This window comes from Spermophilus citellus (genome assembly GCF_964194105.1).
Source record: "Spermophilus citellus genome assembly, chromosome: 6".
NCBI lineage: Eukaryota > Metazoa > Chordata > Mammalia > Rodentia > Sciuridae > Spermophilus > Spermophilus citellus.
The window spans coordinates 76954369-76975325 of NC_138187.1; the positions used below are offsets into that span (position 1 = coordinate 76954369).

General features: G+C 35.5%; 1 protein-coding gene across 1 annotated transcript in view; it reads left to right on the forward strand.

The window, feature by feature from the left end:
* Window positions 1-20957, forward strand: part of PLXDC2 (plexin domain containing 2) — a 426852-nt gene that overhangs the window by 166506 nt on the left and 239389 nt on the right. The window contains exon 2 of the mRNA XM_081299629.1: window positions 15521-15732. Within this exon, the coding sequence (XP_081155755.1) occupies window positions 15521-15732 (212 nt within the window). The remainder of the gene's footprint in view (window positions 1-15520; window positions 15733-20957) is intronic.

Sequence of the window (20957 nt, forward strand, 5' to 3'; positions counted from 1 at the left end):
TTTGTTGAATATTATATAACCATTACTATGGAAAGATATTATGTAGTGAAGTTACGCACATATATGTACACATGTATGCAGTCATATACATAATTTTATGGACGTGTCCATGTGCATACATGCAGATAAATATCCAAGAAGGAAATTATGTGTTGATAACTCCATCACCTGTACATGAGATAGTTGTTGGATATTTTAAATTATCTCTTTTTCTAAACATATCTATCTCAAATATTTATCATAGCTTTGTGGTGAAAACATTCAAAATTCCTTTTTTTTTTTTTGAGATAGAATGTAGCTTTTTCCTGTTGTCTCTCTACTATGCAATAAATAGCACAGCAGAAACTCTGCCCCTATCTAACTGAAATTTAGGACCCACTGATCAACTTTTGCCATTTTGCCCTGCCAACCTTGATGTCCCCAGCCTCTGGTAAGCATCATTCCACTCTCAGCTTCTATGAGATCAAACGTTTTAGATTCCACATATAATTGAGATTGTACAGAATTCATTCTTTCTGTGACTAGCTCATTTAAGTTGTTATAGTGATCTCCAGTTCCATCCATGTCATCACAAATGGCAGGACATCATTTTTCAAATGGCTTCATGGTATTCCATTGTGTGTATATTCCAGAGTTTCTTTATCCTTCCAACAAGTGATGGATGCTTATGTTGCTACCGTATCTTGGTGATTATGAATAGTTCTACAGAAAACTTGGGAGTGTGGGTGGCTCTTTTATGGAAAGATTCATTTCCTTTGTACACATACCCACTAATGGGATTGCTAGATCATATGTAATTTCTCTTTTTAATTTTTTGAGGAAGCGTTATACTGTTTTCCATGATTGTACTAACATATATTCCCACCAACAGTGTGCAAGGCTCTATACCCTCACCAGCACTTCCTTTGTCTCTGTGATAATAGCTATTTTTACTGGAATATGGTGATATCTCATTGTGGTTTGAATTTTCATTTCCCTCATAATGAGTGATGTTGAGCATTTTTTTTTTCATGTTCCCATTGGCCATTTGTGTGACTTCTTTTGAGAAATGTCAATGTGGGTCTATTGCCCGATTTTTTTTTTAACTGAGTTTGTATATCTATTTCTTTATTGCTACCAGAGTTCCTTATATATTCCAAATATATTCCAAATATTAACCCCTTGTCAGATGCACACTTTGCAGTATTTTATTTCTGATGATTGTTTCTTTTGTTGTGCAGAAAGTTTTTAGTTTGATGTGATCCCTTTGTCTCTATCTTCTTTTGTTTACTGTGCATTTGGAGTCTGCTCACAAATTGCTTGATCATTAACGATGTCCTGCAATGTTTCTCCCAATGTTTTCTCCTAGTAGTTTCTCTGATCTATGTCCTATGTTTAAGTTCTCATTCCATTTTGAGTTGAGTTTTGTAACTCCTGTGAGATAGGGGACTAGTTTTATTCTTCTGTATGTGGATACCCAACTTCCCTGGCACCATGTTTTCAAAAGATTCTTTTTTTCAACATATGTTCTTAATAACTTTGTTGAAAATCAGTTGTTGTAGATGTGTAGATACACCTGTAGGCTCTGTATTCTGTTCCTTTGGTCTGTGTGTCTGTTTTCATGCCAATACTATATGCTGTTTTGATTACTATGGCTTTATGATATGTTTTGAAGTCAGGCAGTAAAATGCCTTCTGCTTTATTGTTTTTGCTCAAGATTTTTTTTTAAATCTACAATTTTTTCCTCTTTGTCTACCTCCTTCTCCTTGTTTTCCTCTTCATCATCATCTTCCTCCTTTTCCTCCTTCTGATTCCATTAAGTCTTTAGGATTGTTTGTTTAGAATCCTTTGGATTTGGAACCCAGGGAGGTGTTCTCTATAACTCAGCTAGTTTTGCAGCCCTTTAGGATTGCCTTGCCTTTGGAGTTCTGTGAAGTACTTCACTGGCATTTTGACAGAGATTGTATGAATCTGTATATCATTTTGGGTAGTAGGATGTTTTAACAGTATTGATTCTTCCAATCCATGAACATAAGATATCTTTCCATTTCTTTTTCTCTTCACTTCAGTTCACTTATCAATGCTTAATAGTTTTTGTTGCAGGGAGCTTTCTTCCTATTTGGTTAAATTCATTCCTAAGTATTTTATTTTTAATTTTTGAAAGTGTTGTAAATGGAAGGCATTCCTAATTTTTATTTCTGGTAATTTGTTATTGGCATATAATATTGCTGCTAGTTTTTTTAATTTTTAAAATTTTATTCATTCTAATTAGTTATATATGACAGAATAATGCAATTCAATTCATATTACACAAATCAAGCAGGATTTTTCATATCTCTGGTTGAACATAAAGTAGAGTCACACCATTCGTGTTTTCATACATGTACTTAGGGAAATGATGTTGCTCCTAGTTTTTGTATGTTGATTTTTATAGCTTGAAATTTGCTGAATTTGTTTTAAGAGCTTTTTGGTGGCCTCCTTAGGGTTTCATTTATATATAAGATCATGTCATCTTCAAACAGTAGCAGTCTGACTTGATCTTTTGCAATTTGATTACCCTTTATTTATTTCTCTTGACCCATTGCCATAGCTAGGACTTCCTGTAATATGTTGAATAAAAGAGATGAAAATGGGTATCCTTGCTTTGTTTCACATCTTAGAGAACTTAAAGTTTTCCCCATTCAGTACGATAGTAGCTGTTGGATTATTATATATGGCCTTAATTGGGTTGGGTCAATTCCTTTCCTGCCTAATTTGTTAGGTGTTTTTAATCATGAAGTGATATCCAATTTTATCAAATGTTTTTTTTTTTTCTGCGTCAATTGAGATGATCATATGATTTTGACTTCTGTTGTATTCTTTTTTAAAAAAATATTTTTAGTTGTACATGGACAGAATGCCTTTATTTTATTTTTATTTTTTTTTTATTTTTCTGTGGTGCTGAGGATCAAACACAGTGCCTCTGCACATGCTATGCAAGTGCTCTACTGCTGAGCCACAACCCCAGGGCTCTATTGTATTCTTAATAATTCAATTTTTATATTAGAAGAAAAGTAATATTTAGGTTAATGTTTGAAAACCGTTTCAGGTACAATAGTGCTTCTGTCTTATTTTGTTCATAAATGGGGTGGTTGTAACCATACAAAATTGTGGAATTCCCATCTTTCAGCAATTTTTTGAGTTGTAGCATCTTTTCTTAAACCCAGATGCCTTTATAGAACAAACTCAATAATTCTCACATTATTAATTTACTGAACATAGTACATATATAAAATATAATTTTTGGCAATATCCTGGCAAGGAGTGCTTGCCCAATAATGAAAGATATTATGTTTTTAATTATTTTATGAAATTTGGATAATTTTCTTTGTCATGAACTAAAATCAGGCAATCATAGGGTGAGTTTTTTCTAAATTTATATTGCAATAAGTATGTAAAGAAGAGAGTTTTCTAATTTGTCTGGAATTTTCTTGTGACTAAAAAACAACAACAAAAAAACATTTACAAAAATGTATTGTGAAGAAAAAAGAAAGGAGTGAAACCATAACATTGTAAAAGTTAGAGCTCTGCTAATGTTTTAAGTTTCAGATGTGTCCCTGTAAAAATGTCAATTTCCATCTGGCTTTGGTGACTTCATCCTTAACTGGTTGTTTGTATATTTCAGGAATATATCACAAAAATTGAAGTCTAATTTTAGTATAGTTTTCACTGTCTTGATTTCTTTTTTAATGTAATTTTGTTGATTGTGGTTTATTTACAATGTAAGTTAAATTGTGTAATCAGCATAAACATATGCAATCATGCAAATCAATTAAGAAATGTTATTTGGGAAAGTAGTGACAGAATTCAGACATTCCTGGCATTTGAGAAATTCCTGAGATCTTTACCACTACTGCTCTTTGAATGACTCTTACTTGCTATTCAAATTTCAATATCTCTCTTTAAAAAAAACCTGAAAATATCTTGTAAAATTCAGTGGATTAAAATATAGTATCAACATTATGATACACTTTTTGAATAACCAAACAAACTTTAACTAAATTTACACTGATCTTGAACTTTCTATTTTTCATCATTTCCCCATTTTTAGCTTGAAGTTTTCCACATTATTGGGAAAGAGAATAATTGGAAGATGATTTGTTTTAACTCAAAATTGTAGGTTTACATAGAGAAACATTTTTTCCCTGTATTAAGGTGCTTCATCTTGAATACTAGCTTGAGTTAATTATAAAGTGTCCTGAGTAAGTTGAGTAAATTCTGTGCCATCTATCTGATAGTAAGTATTAAGAACTACTTAATCAAGTAAGTAAATCTTTGCATATAAAGCATTCCAAATTTAATATGAAGAACAATATATCCACTTGGTTTTAAGAATTATGATGTGATTCTATATCATGTACAACCAAAAGAATAAGAAATTATTCTTCAGTTTTGTATGATGCATCAAGATGCATTCGACTGTCAGGTATAACTAAGTAGAACTTAAATAAAAGAAAAAGAATTACATGCTCTTTCCTGAAACTAAGTATTTGTGAATTCTTTACTTAACATATCTTTCCTGTGGTTTTTTTTCCATAGAACTTTTTTGTAGTTATTTTGAGATATCAGAGCTAAGTGGTTTTTCCCATTGCTTTATGGATCTGAGATTGTGTGAACATTTATTTCATTAACTATATGAATCAAATGTGAGAAGTAGAACAACTTGGGGAAAATTACTTTTCTCTAGTTGCATTAATCTCTCTGAATCTTTTAAAGGATTTTGAAGTTATGGTGCTATAATTCTTATCTTTTATTTGTTGGACCTCATATATAGCAAAAAGAGGTGAGAAAAGTATAGGAAATTACATAGAAATTTGCAGGACTAATTTTTTCCAGAAATGATCCAATGTATCCAAGTAGCATAATATAAAAACCTTAAGCATAAAAAGAAGATTATCATAAGCATGAGCTGCCATCAAGGGGACCACAATGCCACCACCCCAACTATATTGTGAAATAAACCAGGGAAATAGTCCAGCTGGAGGTCTGGGTAGTTTTAGTGAACATTTACTATAATAGCAAAAAGGAGCATAGACATAGAAAACAGCATGGCACTTCCCTTCCCCTGGCTTAGGTCACAGTGATTTGCAGAAGAATGTAATTTATTCGATAATTGTAATGCAGCAAGAACAGAGTGATTAGTTTTAGTAAAGTTTGGAGATCTCATTAAAATAACTGTAGGAAAATGAAGCGGTAGTGGTGATGAAAGGCTTCATCAGGTTCAAATAGTTGAAGTGGGTGGCCTTTAATAACAGAGACAGTGCTTTTTTCCTCTCTCCATATATGCAATACATTGTAGAAAATGTATATAATGTATATACACCAAAAGAACAAACCAAAAACCAGGAGCCATCTTGAATAACAGAGAAAAGGGCTGGCAGTGCTACAATGTATTTCTGTGTGTGTGTGTGTGTGTGTGTGTGTGTACGCGTGTGTGCGTGCATGTGCACGTGCACCCACACACATAAGTATAAATATTTTTTATTGTTCCAATTCAAATTTTAAGTAGTTTTCTATTTTTATTCGAATTTTTTAAACACAACTTTGAGTATTTCCACAGTATCATGCATTAAAGGCTTTTAGTAGAGGCTCCAAAGCTTCTGAGAAGTAATTTTGGTTAAAAATAGAATCCCTGTAGTGTTAGTAAATTATACAACATTAGAGTTCAATGCATGTTAAAAAAATGCCTTATCTAATACTGAGAACTACAATTTTACATTAAATCTTTGTGAATGCAGGAAAGGATTTGATTTTGTTGCATTCTTTGGACTTTTGTTTACCCTGTATACTAAAACTTAGCACACAACAGGCAGCCTATAAATGCTGTTTCCCTGATTTTATTTTAAAGCCTTATTCAGGAATGATATTTAACAATTAATGACTAGTATTATCTGATTATTCATAATGGACAAAGCCCAGGCCATGGGGCTGAGCAGAGACCTAACTACATTGTCACATCAGGTATCATAATCATCCCATTTCTGTGGATTTACTTTCCATGCTTTCATTTACTCACAGTCACCTATGTTCTGAAAATATTAACTACAAAATTCCAAAAATAGATAATTGGTAAGTTTTAGATTGTGTGCTGTTCTGAGTGGCATGATGAAATCTCAAACTGAATCCCTCTATCTAGCTGGGATGTGAGTCATTCCTTTCCAGTGTATATATGATGTATATAATACCTACCCATGAATCACTTAGTAGCCTTTTCATTTTGGTTATCAGGTCAAGCAACTCGTATTTTAATTAACTATGGCCCAAAGCACAAAGTAATGATGTGGACAATTTGAATGTGTCTTACTGAACCTGTAAAGTGCTTCCTTTAAGTGAAATGTTGAAAATTCTTGAATTAATAAGGAAAGAAAGAAGTAATTTGCTGAGAATGCTAATATATATATATATATAAAGAATGAATCTCCAATTTTTGAAGCTATGAAGAAGGAAAAAAATTGCGCTAGTTTTCTATTACATCTCAACCTGCAAAAGTTAATGACCACAGTCCTTGATAAAAGCTTAGTAGAGATAGAAAAATCATTCTAGCATAGGATTTGGTTTTCAGGCAGCCACTGGGGGTCCTAGAACATATCCTCTGTGAATAAAGGGGGCTTATTCCCTCCTGGTTGTTCAATTATATATTGAGCATTGCTTATCTTTGGGGGGCAGGTAGAAGTCCCAGTTCGCTACTAAGTTATTTGAGGTCAAATTTGAGAATCAACATAAGTCAAATTTCAGAAAAATAACATTGGGTTTGTTTCTGAGAGTATGTGGTGTCTTCCATTTATAAATATCATCTTTTAATGGCCCTGAGTAGTTAAGTGATTGGCCTATAGATATATCCTTAGGTTTCATTTTCAAAAAAATTAGTGATAGAAAAAACTTTGTTTTGAGAATGTTGTAAGTGTTGTTGGCCAACATCCAAGTCCAAACAAATCTCTAGAGGACATTTAACCTATGGAAATTTGGTGCTAATTTGCTAATGTTTGATTTATGTGATTTAAATCAGGCAGAATTTACAAAATACAATCTGATAGAAGTCAACGTGTTGATTGTCATCTGTAGTCATTGGCTAAGTCAGTCTATTCTCAACAGTGGGTCATCAGGGATTCTGACCCCACAAACAGAATATAATGTGATGACAATATGGAATGAGATTGAGTCCATCAGACATCTGGTCATCTTAATTTAATAGAAGGCCCTCAGCGATTTGGGCCCTAGGCATTTGGATATCATCTCTGACACTGGGCACCATTGTAACAATTGATTCCATCTGGCTTGTTCTGACTCGGAATGTTCACATTTTCCCAAGAGAAAGGCTGTTGGCCATGACTGGTCCTTGTTTACAGAATTTTCTGTCTCCCATAGTTGGCAGATTAATGCTTTTTGATGCATCAGGATGTAAGTTTTTAGTGAAAAGCCCTCATTTTAAAATGAGCCATTCCCAAGACAGGAAACACAAGGGCAGCATAGGATGGCTAATGCATCAAAGTGTAAAGCTGTTTACCAAGTAGTTTTAGTTATTTATTGTGCTGTGGGACCACTGGACTATCATAAAACATGAATTTTGCCAAATAAAATAGGAAACATGAAAACAAATGTAGAATATTTAATATATGACTGCAAATTGCCTAAAATGCATTAACAAGATATTCAGTCAAATAGTAGAATGGTAGCAGATATTTAGTTAAAAAGAACTAAACATTTAGCTCAACTACAGAATAATAGACTTTTCTAGTTTAGAGGTATCATAAAGGTTATAAGGCTGCACCCCCTCATTGGCAGATGGTATGAGGTTATATACTTAAATATTCTATGTGGTTTCTAGGTTGATAATGCAATGTTCTCTATGGACAGTCACAAAGATTTTATTAAATGATAGGACCTCTGATTTAATTAGAGGCTCTTTACCTATTTCTAGATTACTTGTAGATTACAGCTTCTGTGAAATGAGCCTGTTCCCTGAGTTTTGACAGGTTTATCTGAAAAATCAGTTCTTGGTTGAAATCTACTTGAATTGCTGAAATCTACTTGAATTCCATTTAAAAAATACTAGGAAGTTAATAGAAAAATATTCAGTGAATAAGAAGATTGTTTTTAATGACTTCCCAACCGCTCATGTTATAATAAAAGACATAATCAATATTAGTAGCTGTTCCTTGCTGACCCTGCTGTGAGTGCTCAGTCACTGGGCTGGTATGCTGCTATCCTCATTTGCTCTCACCTGCTACATTGTTTACTTACCTTTGCTATTTCAATGCCACATATTTTTGCCTGGTTTTTATTTTTCCTTTTAGATAATTTTCTTGTGTTATATCACTAAGATTTGGGAGAGATTGCTAAATTCATACCTGGAAGAGTTGATAAGAAGTAGATTATATAACATTTTAGACCACATCGGTGTCCTCATATGTAAAATGGGATGATGGGACAATCCAGATACATTAGTAATCCTGACTGATGGTAGTTATTATTAATATTATTTTTATTAACCATTTCTTATAAGTAATGTATAAAACACCTTTGTTCATAACCATTAGCACAGTGTTTTCTTTTATTTTTAGTAGTTCCCTAATATTGTCTTCAGTTTCATTTTATTACTCATAAGGCTGATTGAGTTTTCTATTTCCTACAGAAAAATTCACTATTTTTACCTACAAACTAAAATGCCTATAATTTTATTTAATAGTACAATTATAAAATATTAAATATTATGAGTGTAAATTGATTTGGTCTATATTTTGGATCAAGTGCTTGGTAATTAGTTTCCCATTCTATTTTGTTTTGTTTATATTTTTCTTAAACTTCCAAACGTTCTTCACCAGAAATGTACCATACAGTGAACAAGATTGCTGTCATGATGTGAAGTGACAGAAGGGTAAAGGTGCAGAACAGGGCACTTGCTTCTTGGCCGTGACCCTTAAGGTCCTAATTCTGTGCTGCCTGAGACAGAGAACTCAAAGCTTCTAGAGTAATTTTCTACTAACTTTCTATTATCAATTAATAATCATTCTCTTTTCATCTACTTCATAGTTTTTCAATCTCTCTGGACCATGCCCACATTCTTCCAAGACAGGTGTTATATTTCTCAGTGATCTCATTATCAAAGAGGACAGAGATAATAAGCTGCGACCATAATGTTGCTGGACATTACACCACCAGCCAGTGACCTATTTTAAGTCAAATTCACCTCAGATCAATAGAAGCATCTACAGATTTGTTTCCCATTATTTTCTCCTTCTTCTGTTCTTTTCTCTGATTACTGAGAAACATGGCTGAAATCTGAATGAGCTAAATAAGAAAGCAATACCACATATACATTTTGAACACTGTCTCAGATGAACAGTGACCTAGTCAATCATGCATTCATTGATTTATCATTTAAAAACCATATATTTATTAGATACTAGTGCCTGTATTTATACCAATAGGACACCCCCAAACATTATACTATAAAATATCTCTTATTGGGGGCCCCAAGACCCCCCCCCCAGCAACACTGGTGATTTACTAAATAGATTCCAAGAGTCATCATATAATCACATTCAGGATTTGATTTATTACAGCCAAGGAATACAAGGGAAAATCAGAAAAGTGACAAGGCCCATGGGACAGTGGAATCCAGGGCACATATCTAAGTGTCCTTTTTAGGTACATAGGAATGTGTTTCTTACACATTTCTCCAGCAATAAATTTTGACAACACACATGAAACATTGTCTATCAAGGAAGTTCATTATAAAATTAGTCCCCATGGTTTTATTAGGAGTTGTTCACACAGCTACCTTCTGTCTAGCATGTACCCCAATTCCAGACTCCCAGAAGGAAGGCAGATTTTCAGCATAAATGATATTATATACTCAAATGATTTAGGCACAGTGAGGCACTTTAATCAGAGAAGGCTTGGGAATCCTTCCTCAGACTAAATTCCCAGGTGTCAGTCCACCACCAACCTTGCAAAAGGACTTTCTAAAGAGAGCAAGTCTCAGGCCTTCTGTGTGAACTCTTTTTCTGCACAACCTCATGTTCAAGTAGGTAGGCCTGAAAGTGTTTGCAAAGTAAAGTGAAAGGAGTTATTGGATTATAAGAGAAAATTCAGTTAGCTATTCAAAGGAAGATTCATTTCAAAAGATAATATTTGAGCTGGGTCTTGAAGGAGTTGTTAGATTTACCAAAGTTTTGAGAGTGGGGGAGCAGTTTTCATTTATGCAAAGGCAACTACGTTCATTGCTGGTAATGAGATCATTGAGAAATTCTGTGTGCTGGGAGTGTAAGTCATGATGGGGAAAAAGAAAGGTAGTTGGAGCAAATACCTGAAGTGTTCTATAGTTGGGTGAATAGGAAGAACCCAGGAAGCCCAGGAATCTCCTGGAGAGCTTTAATAACATGGCAGCTATTTCCTACTCAAAACGCTCAATCTCTCTAGATTAAGCATTCTCCAAGCTTTATCCACTATAGTTACCTCCCTCTGTAATGCTGTCGAAACCTCAAAGTCCAACTGGGGTAGTCAGTTTATTATTGAACATAACCACAGATATCATTATTTGATGGAATTTTTCTTCAGTTCTGCAATACATTGAGATCAAAGCCATATGGCAGTCTACCTTAGCCAAATATTTTCATCTATTCTCAGATGAATCTAGCAGTAAATCTGATTTCAGTGTAGAATATGACTATTTCTGCAGAGGATTTACAATGGTGATTTGGTTCACTTGTGAAGTACAGAACAAAGTGCCTCTCAAAAGGTATAGTAGCAATGTGTTCTAATTAAATAAGATGCATGTCAATTTATGCAGTTACTTCTTGGTTGTTTGGCATGTGTACATTATAAGTATAGTTCATAGTTAGAGATGAAGAGATGGGATCAAATATTTTCAATATATAACTATTCATTAAATGCAAGATATTTAAATGAAATTACTGGAGTATGACAAAATAAATATACTCAGCCCAGCACAGTTTACTTCCATTTTGCTTTATTTTATAATAGATAATGACACAAAAGAGACCTCAAGATTTACAAAAATAGCGTAAGGATACACATGAGTTTCTTTTTCTCAGATAAATTTATGGTTCCGTAATGATCTTCTATTGGAAAACTAATGAAGCACCTTTTTCAATAACAGTTTGCTAATATAATGTCTCATTATTTGCAAATAGAATGTCTCAAGAATGTGTTAAGATCTATTTATATGTGTAGAAATGTGTGTTTTTAATGCTTCCTTATATCCAAATGGAAATCATTAAATATACTTAATGTTTCCATGAGCTATCTGATTAACAACTGTAGTCAAATATGTTGGAGAAAATTATCTTTGAAGGTTTTCCATCACTGGTTTAATTAACATACAGTAGACAGAAAGCAAACAATCTGTTCATCCAGACTCCTCACCAAGCCCTCCAGTTGCCTGTGTTTTCACTACAGCTGGGAAGGGAAAAATTACATCCCATCTATCCCTTTGTCTTGCTTCTGAATGATTCATTTTGGTGCTGATTTAAAGAGTAATTTGAAATATTTTTATGTGACTGAAAAACAGGGAAAAGCAGAAAACTAATTTACAATATAGATAACCAAGTTGTGATTTTTTTCTTCTGACTTTTCTATCTTTATTTCTGTCAAACATCCATTTTGACTTGTTTTATCTTCTCAAAAAAAGCCATTCCCAAATGGGATCGAATCTACACCAATTTCATATTTCAGTCTTGATGAACCATGTACACTGAATTATGAACACAGATTAACATTTCCTCTACCCAAGATCCAGAAGCCTGGCCTATTCATGGCATAACCAGGAAAACAGAATTAGGTTTAAAATGGCAACCCAAAAGATGTTCACAGAGTCCAGGCTTTACATTCAGAAATTTTCTCATTAGCAAATCTCCCAGGCCCTTCCTGAGATCCTGTTTATTCTTTGTAAACACAATTAGAGGGAGAAAACAATTGGTTTCAGAGTTTGTCATAGCAGGTTTTAGGAGGAGCAAACATGTGGATGATAGATGGAATCCAACAGACTCCTGGGACAGCTGTCAGTGGGAGAGCTATGCAAGCAAGGTTTGTCACTGTATGGTGCAGGCACCTGTGAAAATGTCACACTGAACCCCAATAGTATGTACAATTAATATATGTTAGTGACAATAAAATGATTTAAAAATTAAATGGTGAGAATAAAAAAGAAATCAGAAACTATTGTTAAGCAATGGGAGACAAAAGAAGCCTACAGGAATCTGGACAACCTCACAAGTGCTAGTGTAAGCATATCTCTCTCTTTTATATAAGAATTCTGCCTGCAAAATTCACCCACCCCAATAATCCTGCTAAAGATTGAGTGTGGATATTTACTTGAAAAACAAGAGTTTGATGCAGGAATCACACTTCTCAGATTTCAACTTACATGGGAAATAAGAGCAACATCATTCCTAAGTTTTGAAGCTTCTTTGTAGTTGCTGTTTAGAAAAAATGGACAGGGAGAAAAATGAAAAGAAAGATTTGAGAAACATGAGAAATAGAATCCTATTTCTCCTCCACAGTTAGTTATTCTGTTTGCTCCTGCTCAGGCCAAGATTCCAGGACTGAGGTGAGACCAATGGACCTAGTGAGAGTTGTAGAAAGAACTGAATGGATCTACATTACACATACACCAAAAGAAAATGGTAGGATTATGATCAGAATGGAGAAAATAACATCCATTTAAAAGAAACTGAAAGGGTAAGAGTGGTGGCATATGTCTGAGAGGTCCCAGCTAATCAGGAGGATGAGGGAAGAGGTTCTCTTGAGCCCAGGAATTCAAACCCAGCTTAGGCAACATAGTGAAGTCCCAGGTAATCAGGAGGATGAGGGAGGAGGATCTCTTGAGCCCAGGAATTCAAAACCAGCTTAGGCAACATAGTGAGGTGGAAGGAAGGAAGGAAGGAAGGAAGGAAGGAAGGAAGGAAGGAAGGAAGGAATTTAAATGAAATAAAAGAAACCAAGAGTTACTTTGAAATTCTTTATTTGAAGATTTTTAATGAAGACAAATATTCTTTGAGATTTAGGTATATTTTCATTTGATTTATACATTAGAGATCTGACATCCTCCTTACTGAAGTGCTCTTATATACCTGTGTGTATTTTTTTTTAATTCAGTTTTCTTTCTGGTGCATTTTAATTCATTTACTGCATTATCTCCCTTACTATTTCTTTTTTCTTTCTTTCTTTCTCTCTCTCTCTCTTTCTTTCTTTCTTTCTTTCTTTCTTCCTTTTTTTTTTTGATAATGGGGATTGAACTCAGGGGTTCTTAACCACTGAGCCACATCCCCAGCCCTATTTTGTATTTTATTTAGAGACAGGGTCTCACTGAATTGCTATTGTCTCGCCATCGCTTGGATAGACTAACATGCTATCAAAGATACCATCTCAGTGTCCAATTGTCTCTTTATGACTGTTAGTTTCCCCATAGGCATTGCCTCTTCCTCAAGGTATAAATGACAGTCACCACCCTGAGTGCAAGTTAAATGTGTCTCTGAAGTTGACCTGAGTTTTGTGCTGCGATGTCTTTTCTGGGTGTTTTAAAATTTTATTGCTTACCTTGGTTGTAAGTTGTCTCATATATTTTTGATAATGAGGCAGGATATATAAATAAAGCAAGTAAAATTGCTTTATGTAGCTGTACCTAAGATCATAGGTCTTGAGCCTGACACATCCTCAGAAAAAGCTGCCTTTGCAGGAAAGGCATTTTCATTTGTATTTAAAATATGGGGCAAGTAAAGCACAGGCAGATTTATAAATTATGCTGAAGGTTTGCTGGTTGTGGGCTAACAGAAAGCTAGTCCACGTCTCCTGAATCTTTAGAATTTTCCCATTTCTTAATGGGAATTAACCAATTACTTGTCTGGTACTATGATTCTTGCTCCAAAAGAGACTGCCAATAATATGCATTCATTCACTCATTCAGTCATTGATGAATATTTAGGTACTGTCCAATGGCCATTAGTGACAAGAATATTAAAAAAGAAGCATTTTCTAGAGTGACAATGACAATATTGATATCACATATGCATTGAATTAAATTGTAGGAGGTTGGGGGACCATGGGATATCCTTCCTGTCCATGAGTTTTGCTTTTAAGGCAGTGTTGGGGATTGAACCCAGGACCTAGAGCATGCCGGGCAATTGCCAAACCCCTGCCCACATGAGTTTGCTTTAGTGTACAGTTCATCAAAGTGAGCACAGGGCTGTATTTATCTTGACCTTTAATTATTTTGTTCCTTGTGGTTCTATTGGAGACTCTCTGGTAGGTTTTCTTTCTGGTTCTATCCACCAAAGTTTAAGGATGTAAGAGCTCTTTTTAGGTTCACTGCAAAACCTCTGGATGTCCTCTATGTCTAGAAGAATTATTAGCACCTCTCTGAGTTGAAAGGGATTTTCAGCTATTGTGTCTGCCAGTGATGGTGGTAACTTTAGTTAGTTACTGGGGTTCTATATTGCTGATTCAGTGGTATGGTGAAAAGCTACATTAAATACACCTTGGTTTCTTGGAATGTTTTTGTATAGAGGGGAACGTCCTTACCAAGATTAAATCACTTTTCCCTTCACCCTTTTTGAACCTGTATCCGGCCAGTTATAAAGCCTGTCGATTCACATCTTTTGGTAATGGTTGGGTAGAGGAAGGCTGTTCTTCTTGCTCAGAAACTGAATTTTCAATCTTTGTGGTACACCTTCGCCTGCTGACCTACTGAAATGAAAGACTAGGAGTGATGATTAAATCTAATTTTCCCTCCTGTAGTGGCAGGCTGAGCTGGGTCAGCAGGCTGGTCCTTGCAGATGGCTTTAAAGTACCTCTGTGATTTGATCTCTTTGCCGTCCCATCCATTTCTATAAGTGCCTATCACTGTCATCCTTTACCACCCTGACAAGATCCCAAGGTGAGAACAGCACAAATGAACAAGCTCAGCTGCAATGACTCCTGAGGGTGTTACTTATTAAATGAGTTAGGCAATGAACCAGGTCTGGCTTGTAAACTACAAGGCAGGTTAGCACATTTACAATAAGATAATTCCATCTATTATTTGACCTATTCAAGGAAAGTGGTATTTCTTTGAATTTCAGCATAACTCATGCAAAATAATGTAAACTTACAGAGGTCTGAATTTTATTTTCATATTAGCTGAAAACTGCATGATTTCATTCTTTTGTTTGGATTCTAGATTACTTTTCAGAACAGTTAAAGTGTGTTTATGAAATGCACTTGTGCAGGGGATGGGGGGGGAATACAGATTTCTGCACTGTGCATCTATTTTAGGAACTCTGTAAGATCTGTACATTAACCATGGTCCATTTCTGGTGCATCCTGAAATGCATTCTGCTCAGAGATGCTCATGCCATCTCAAAAAAATATTATAAGTAAACTGATTTCACTGTTATAAGTTGGTTTCATATTCTAATGACTAGCAAAATTACTTTTTCCTTCACTACTGAATAATATATATATGATTCATACCAAGAGGTAACATAATTTGTTTCTTTTTCAGATTGGAGATATGAAGTTGCTCAGGCCTTCCCTGGTACAGCAGAGGAGGTGGAAGTGGACTCCCAGGTATACAGCCACAGGTGGAAAAGGAACCTGGACTCTCTCAAAGCAGTAGACACAAACCGAGCAAGCATGGGCCAAGACTCTCCAGAACCCAGGGGCTTCTCAGATCTGCTACTGGATGACGGGCAGGACAACACCACACAGATTGAGGTAGATAAATTATCTGGGTAGTTGAGATAGATTAATGAATCTATTTGTTGTAATGTGCCCAACTTCTACTTCCCTTCATTTCAATTTCAATCTTTTGGTCTTAAAAAAAAAGAACAATTCATTTTTTTTTTAATATAGCAACTAATCCACTAATTCATTCACTCATGAAATACACAAATGTGGACTTGGGGTTGTGACAGCACTGAAGGGACAACATAGTATCTGTTGTTTGGAAATTGATTGTGTTGAAGGGTCTAAAGTCCATAACCAAATCATCCATGTCTCATAAGACTTTTACAAAAATGTGTACCCTGGTGTGCCAGGCAGGAGGACAGAGTGAACCCCTCTTGAGCTTGAGGGTTAGAGCATTAACAAAGAGGTTTTGCCAGGAATGGGTATTTAGGCAGGAGCTTAGCCTACTGAGAGGAGTTTACTCAGTCAATAATTTGTTAATGGAAAGAAAGAAGGTTCCTGGCAGTGTGAATCACCTCTGTGATGACTGAGTGTTGATACAGCATAGCATGTTGGAGTCTTGTGGGTGACGCAGTGTCACAGTTTGCCCAATGCTGTAGGAGTTTCCAGGAATCTAGGACCTCGGGTGCTAACAATGGGCTAGTTCTGGACAAACTAGGATGCTTGGCCACTCTGTGACTATATGTTGTTCTTTGTTATGGTTGGAGCCATGAAGCAGCAAGAGGAAGTTGGAGTGAGTTTTGGTAAGTATGAAATTTGCAGAACACACATTTTTAGGCAGATTTTAGGGTCACTCAGATGCCTCAAAGGTGGGGTTACATTTCGTGTTTCCAGAGTCGTTAACATTGCGATCATAACCTATGATCTTGATTGCGAAATAGACACAACCAAAACAAATAAGCAAATCTCGTGGAAACAAAGACTACCCAAATGAGAAAAGAGGCTCCTTATTTGGTACAAAGGGTGTCAGCCACCTTCATTTTGCCTTTGCTGAAGACTCAAAGTATGGAAAGGAAGTGGAAAAATGGTGGGAAAATGGAAGGCTTCGGGATGCTCTGATTGGAGGTGTTTGGCATGGGAAGCTGCTGGTGGACTAATACAAACAGCATCTCTGGTGAACGGTATGAGGGACATATTTGAATTGTACAGTTGATTTGAAATTAGAAACAGGGACATGAATAAAGGGAAGCTCTAGGTTATTAATCAAGTGCTGACCATTCAGATCTGATTACTAACAAGGCTGTAGTTTGGCTTCTTGGAATGGTCGCTATAGCACTTGGGGGTCATAGTTCCATGGTGATGCACAGTCTGGCCATTTACAGCTCATGTATTCTCTCTCTATTTGAACTTTTAGTTCCAACTTTCTCTCAGATGACAGGCTTGTGATTTTAAGAACGAGGGAACACTCTTTCTCCTGGAGCACTGTCTCCAAATTGCTCATTATTTAAGAAAATAATTCAACGTCATGGGACAGATACTATAGTCCTGCAAATGGTACCACGGTATCATTTTGTTCCATCACAGTGAGAGACTCTTCAGAAGATCTGAAGCACATACTGTTGGAATTCTGTGTATGTGAGAAACCCAGCAATTTCTGAAACCCTCTGCATGGCCTCACCATGTGGCTATGGTGTTTCCTGTCTACCCCAGCCACTTCCTTTAACCAGCAGCAGGGGATGCATAAGGAGCAGAAGTTGTGTAATTTTAGGGTCATAAGAGAGTATTCTGACTCCTACAGTGTGTCTGCTATTTTGGTAATAATGTTGTTTTAACAACTTAGAGTAGGCAACATCGTCTACCCAAGGCCTTTCATTTGCTGGGGTTTAGCATAAAGAAGGGAGAGTCAATCTGAAATAATCAGGCATGTACCCTGCCCAGGACAAAGACCTTACAAACTGAAGGGGGACAGCACAGGTTCCTGGAATTCTGTGATCTCTCCTAATCACTAGTGTAATAGAAACTCCCTTTCTCCCTTTTTTCTCATATCAAAATATAATCCCTTTGTTGTTATAACAGTGATTTTGTTGTTCCATCACTTTTTTTCCTGTTTTCTACCTTAACAGAAGGAAATCACAAATGATCAGGAGTTTTGAATCAGTACAATGTAGGAGGAAGGATGGGCAGGTAGCTCTTTTATGGATACTTAACTGGAGGCTGAAATCTGATGGATGCTCTATGGATGATGTCTATTTTGGTCATTACAACAACCTTGTGAGATGTGTGTCCCAGGTTCCCTGGGCAATAATAATGACTTTTTACACAGGGCATTTTCTTTTTAGTTTTAGAGGTTTTCTATTAATCATTAATGGGGTTAGCATTCAAACCCAGGCTTGACAAGCTCCCACAATTTATCCTTTTAGTTATCTGAGCTTCCTCTACTAAGAGGAGAGACAATTGCAGTTGCATTCTGTAGTGTTTTTGGACAGGCAGCTCCTACATATCCACAGGGAAGTAACCTTAGGGTTCCAATATGCCTGGAAGTAGTTTATTATGGAGCCACAGCTGCTCTCATAATCAGAGCACTGCCTACCCTTATATTGAAATTTATTTTGATCGGATTCTGGGTTTTGATGGAGATGATGGGGAATCTTCCTAAGTTGTTCGTAGGTACTGCTACTTGTTTTAGAAACAAAAGTCTTTGTCTGAAACTTCATTGGAAAGTTTTACTTCTCCTGATCCTCAAGTAGTATTTAGGATACATTAAAGATATGCTGACTCTGGAGTAGTTTGTTTGAACACTGATGCATCCCTCTTGGAGAGAATTCTTTTGCCCAATTGAGTGAAATATTAATAATCAAAAGAACCCATTGGTTAAAAGTGACTACTTACAGGTAATCATTGTGACAAGATTTTTCTTACCTTTTAGGAATAAGCACTTTGGTTCATACGTCCAAATATAAGCAAGGTACATGAAAGACTATGGGCATCTTTTGCTTTAAATGCTTTCAAAGTCAATGTCAAGAATTTGAATCATTTTGTCCAGCAGCCCTGTCTGTAGCTATTAAAATCATTTGTATCCCAGTGAAACTGAAACCACTAAGAAGGACATTATTGAAAATGTTCTTCTCTTTTCTTCCATTGTCTAGACTTCATTTCCCATTTTAAAAAACCAAAACAAACAAACAAAAAGAGACAATAGCATGCTTATCCTTTTGTTACAATTTCATTCTTAAATACACAAAGGCTGTTATTCTCTTTGATTTGGTGCTTGGTGATAGTATTTTTTCTGGCTCTGCATCAGAATAGATAATGGAAGGATTGTAAAACTGGCTATCCCAGTAAAAGAATTCTTTCAATTTAAGTTTTATTATTCTTTTTATTGTTTTATTTTAAAATTTTCTTCCCATATAGATATAGTAGATTTCAAAAACATTTTTGTATTTCCTCTTGACTGCAAGAACCCATCAATGGTAGCTGTCACTATTGATCTGAATGTTGATATTCTGGTAGATATGTATTCTTTTTTTTAAAAAAAAAACAAGGATTGAACCCAGGGTCAATTAATCACTGAATCATATCCCTAGCCATTTCTAATTTTAGGGACAGGGTCCCACTAAGTTGCTTAGGGCCTCACTAAGTTGCGAAGGCTGGTCTTGAACTTGTGATTCTGCTGCCTCAACCTAATGATTGGCTGGGCTTATAGGCATGTACCATCTCACCCAGAGAGATCTTTATTCTTATGGGTCCTCTATTCATGTGGCCAGGTAATCAATGAACCTTTGCTGATTTGCAGGAATTAAACTCAAGGTGTCAGAAAACAGCCAGCAAATGTGCAACTTTTTAGAATTATTTCAGAACTATAAAGGAGTACACAGGACTTTCAGGTAAAGTTGAAATCCATTCATGATTTGGCCTTGCTTAAGCAGACTGCTGTGAATCCCATGATTCCAAGGATATAACTGTAAACAAACAGTCTGGGGGACACCTTGTCACCTGGAAGCAGGCTGCTCTTCCGTTTCCCAGCAGGGAGCTCTTACAGTAAGATCAGTGGTTCCTAGAATGAAGAGAGCCTTAGCATTTGTTTGCTGAGAATGACAGATGCTTCATAAAGTTCAGTTTCATCAGCCTATTCCTAAAGGATAATGTTGGTATCTTATAGTTCTTCCCTTTGTTGAAATTGATCATAAATTCCTTTCTGACACTCTGAAGCAAATATGTAGTTTTTCTAGTTAGTTACATGTAATATTGGAAACTGTCTTATAACTTCCCTTGAGAATCTGAGTAAAACACACATTTGAATGTCTTAGTTCTGCGCTAGAGGCTTCCTGACAGTCTGCATTTCTAACAAGTTCTCACTGATGACAGCCGTGGCAAGACCAAAGGCCACACTTTGAGTTGCAATGAGCTAGACCACAATGCAGAATTAGATATGAGTTTTGAAGATATAAATGGTATGAAAAATCTTTTTTATTGTTTACCAACAGAATGCCTTATAGAGTTCTCATGCTGTTAAAAATAAATAAATAAATAAATAAAATTATAGGCATATCCATAAAAAAGGGGGGGGGGAGAATAAAACATCACGGTGTCAAGCAATTGAAAAGGATAAGAAATATGGCATAGGTTGATTCCTATGTGATGTAGAGAGCCAGGATTAATGTAGGGAAAAGGTGTCATTTGTATGTGTCATCTTCCATGTGTGAACCCGAGTTCATATCTAAGGAAAGTACAAAGGAGAATGATAAGCAAATATATGTGATAGATTTAGCTAAAATTAGAGATCAAGAATTTTTCTCTTACATACATATGTAAAACTCTTTGATCTTTTGCCATTGCACATGCTGCCAGTTGTGTGGGAATCTTATTGTTTCAAGTTGTACAATACATTTCTTTTAAAATTACCAATTGTCAAATGCTGCACACGGGTTATTGTATGAGCTCTAATTTTTTGTCTATGTCTAACAGGGTGATCTATTTAAGATGAAAGACATCATTGGTAAATGCTTAATCTAAATAATAATATGATTGCCTTTATGATTATTTTTATGAAGAGGCAAATTTTATCATTTTGATATAGGCAGAATCTTCATGGGATGCTTGTAGTAATAGAGAATATATCTGATTATCCATCAACAAAATCCTACTGTGCCCATGTCTTTTAAGCCTAAATAAACTTTCTCAGTTTGACAGTAAGAATAATGAATATAAATATAAAATAGTAATAAGATGCATCAATTCACAGAAATAAAATAATTAGTTTGTGGAACTCTGTGATGATTCTGTCCTCTGGCTGTGTTCCACTCAGTGAATTC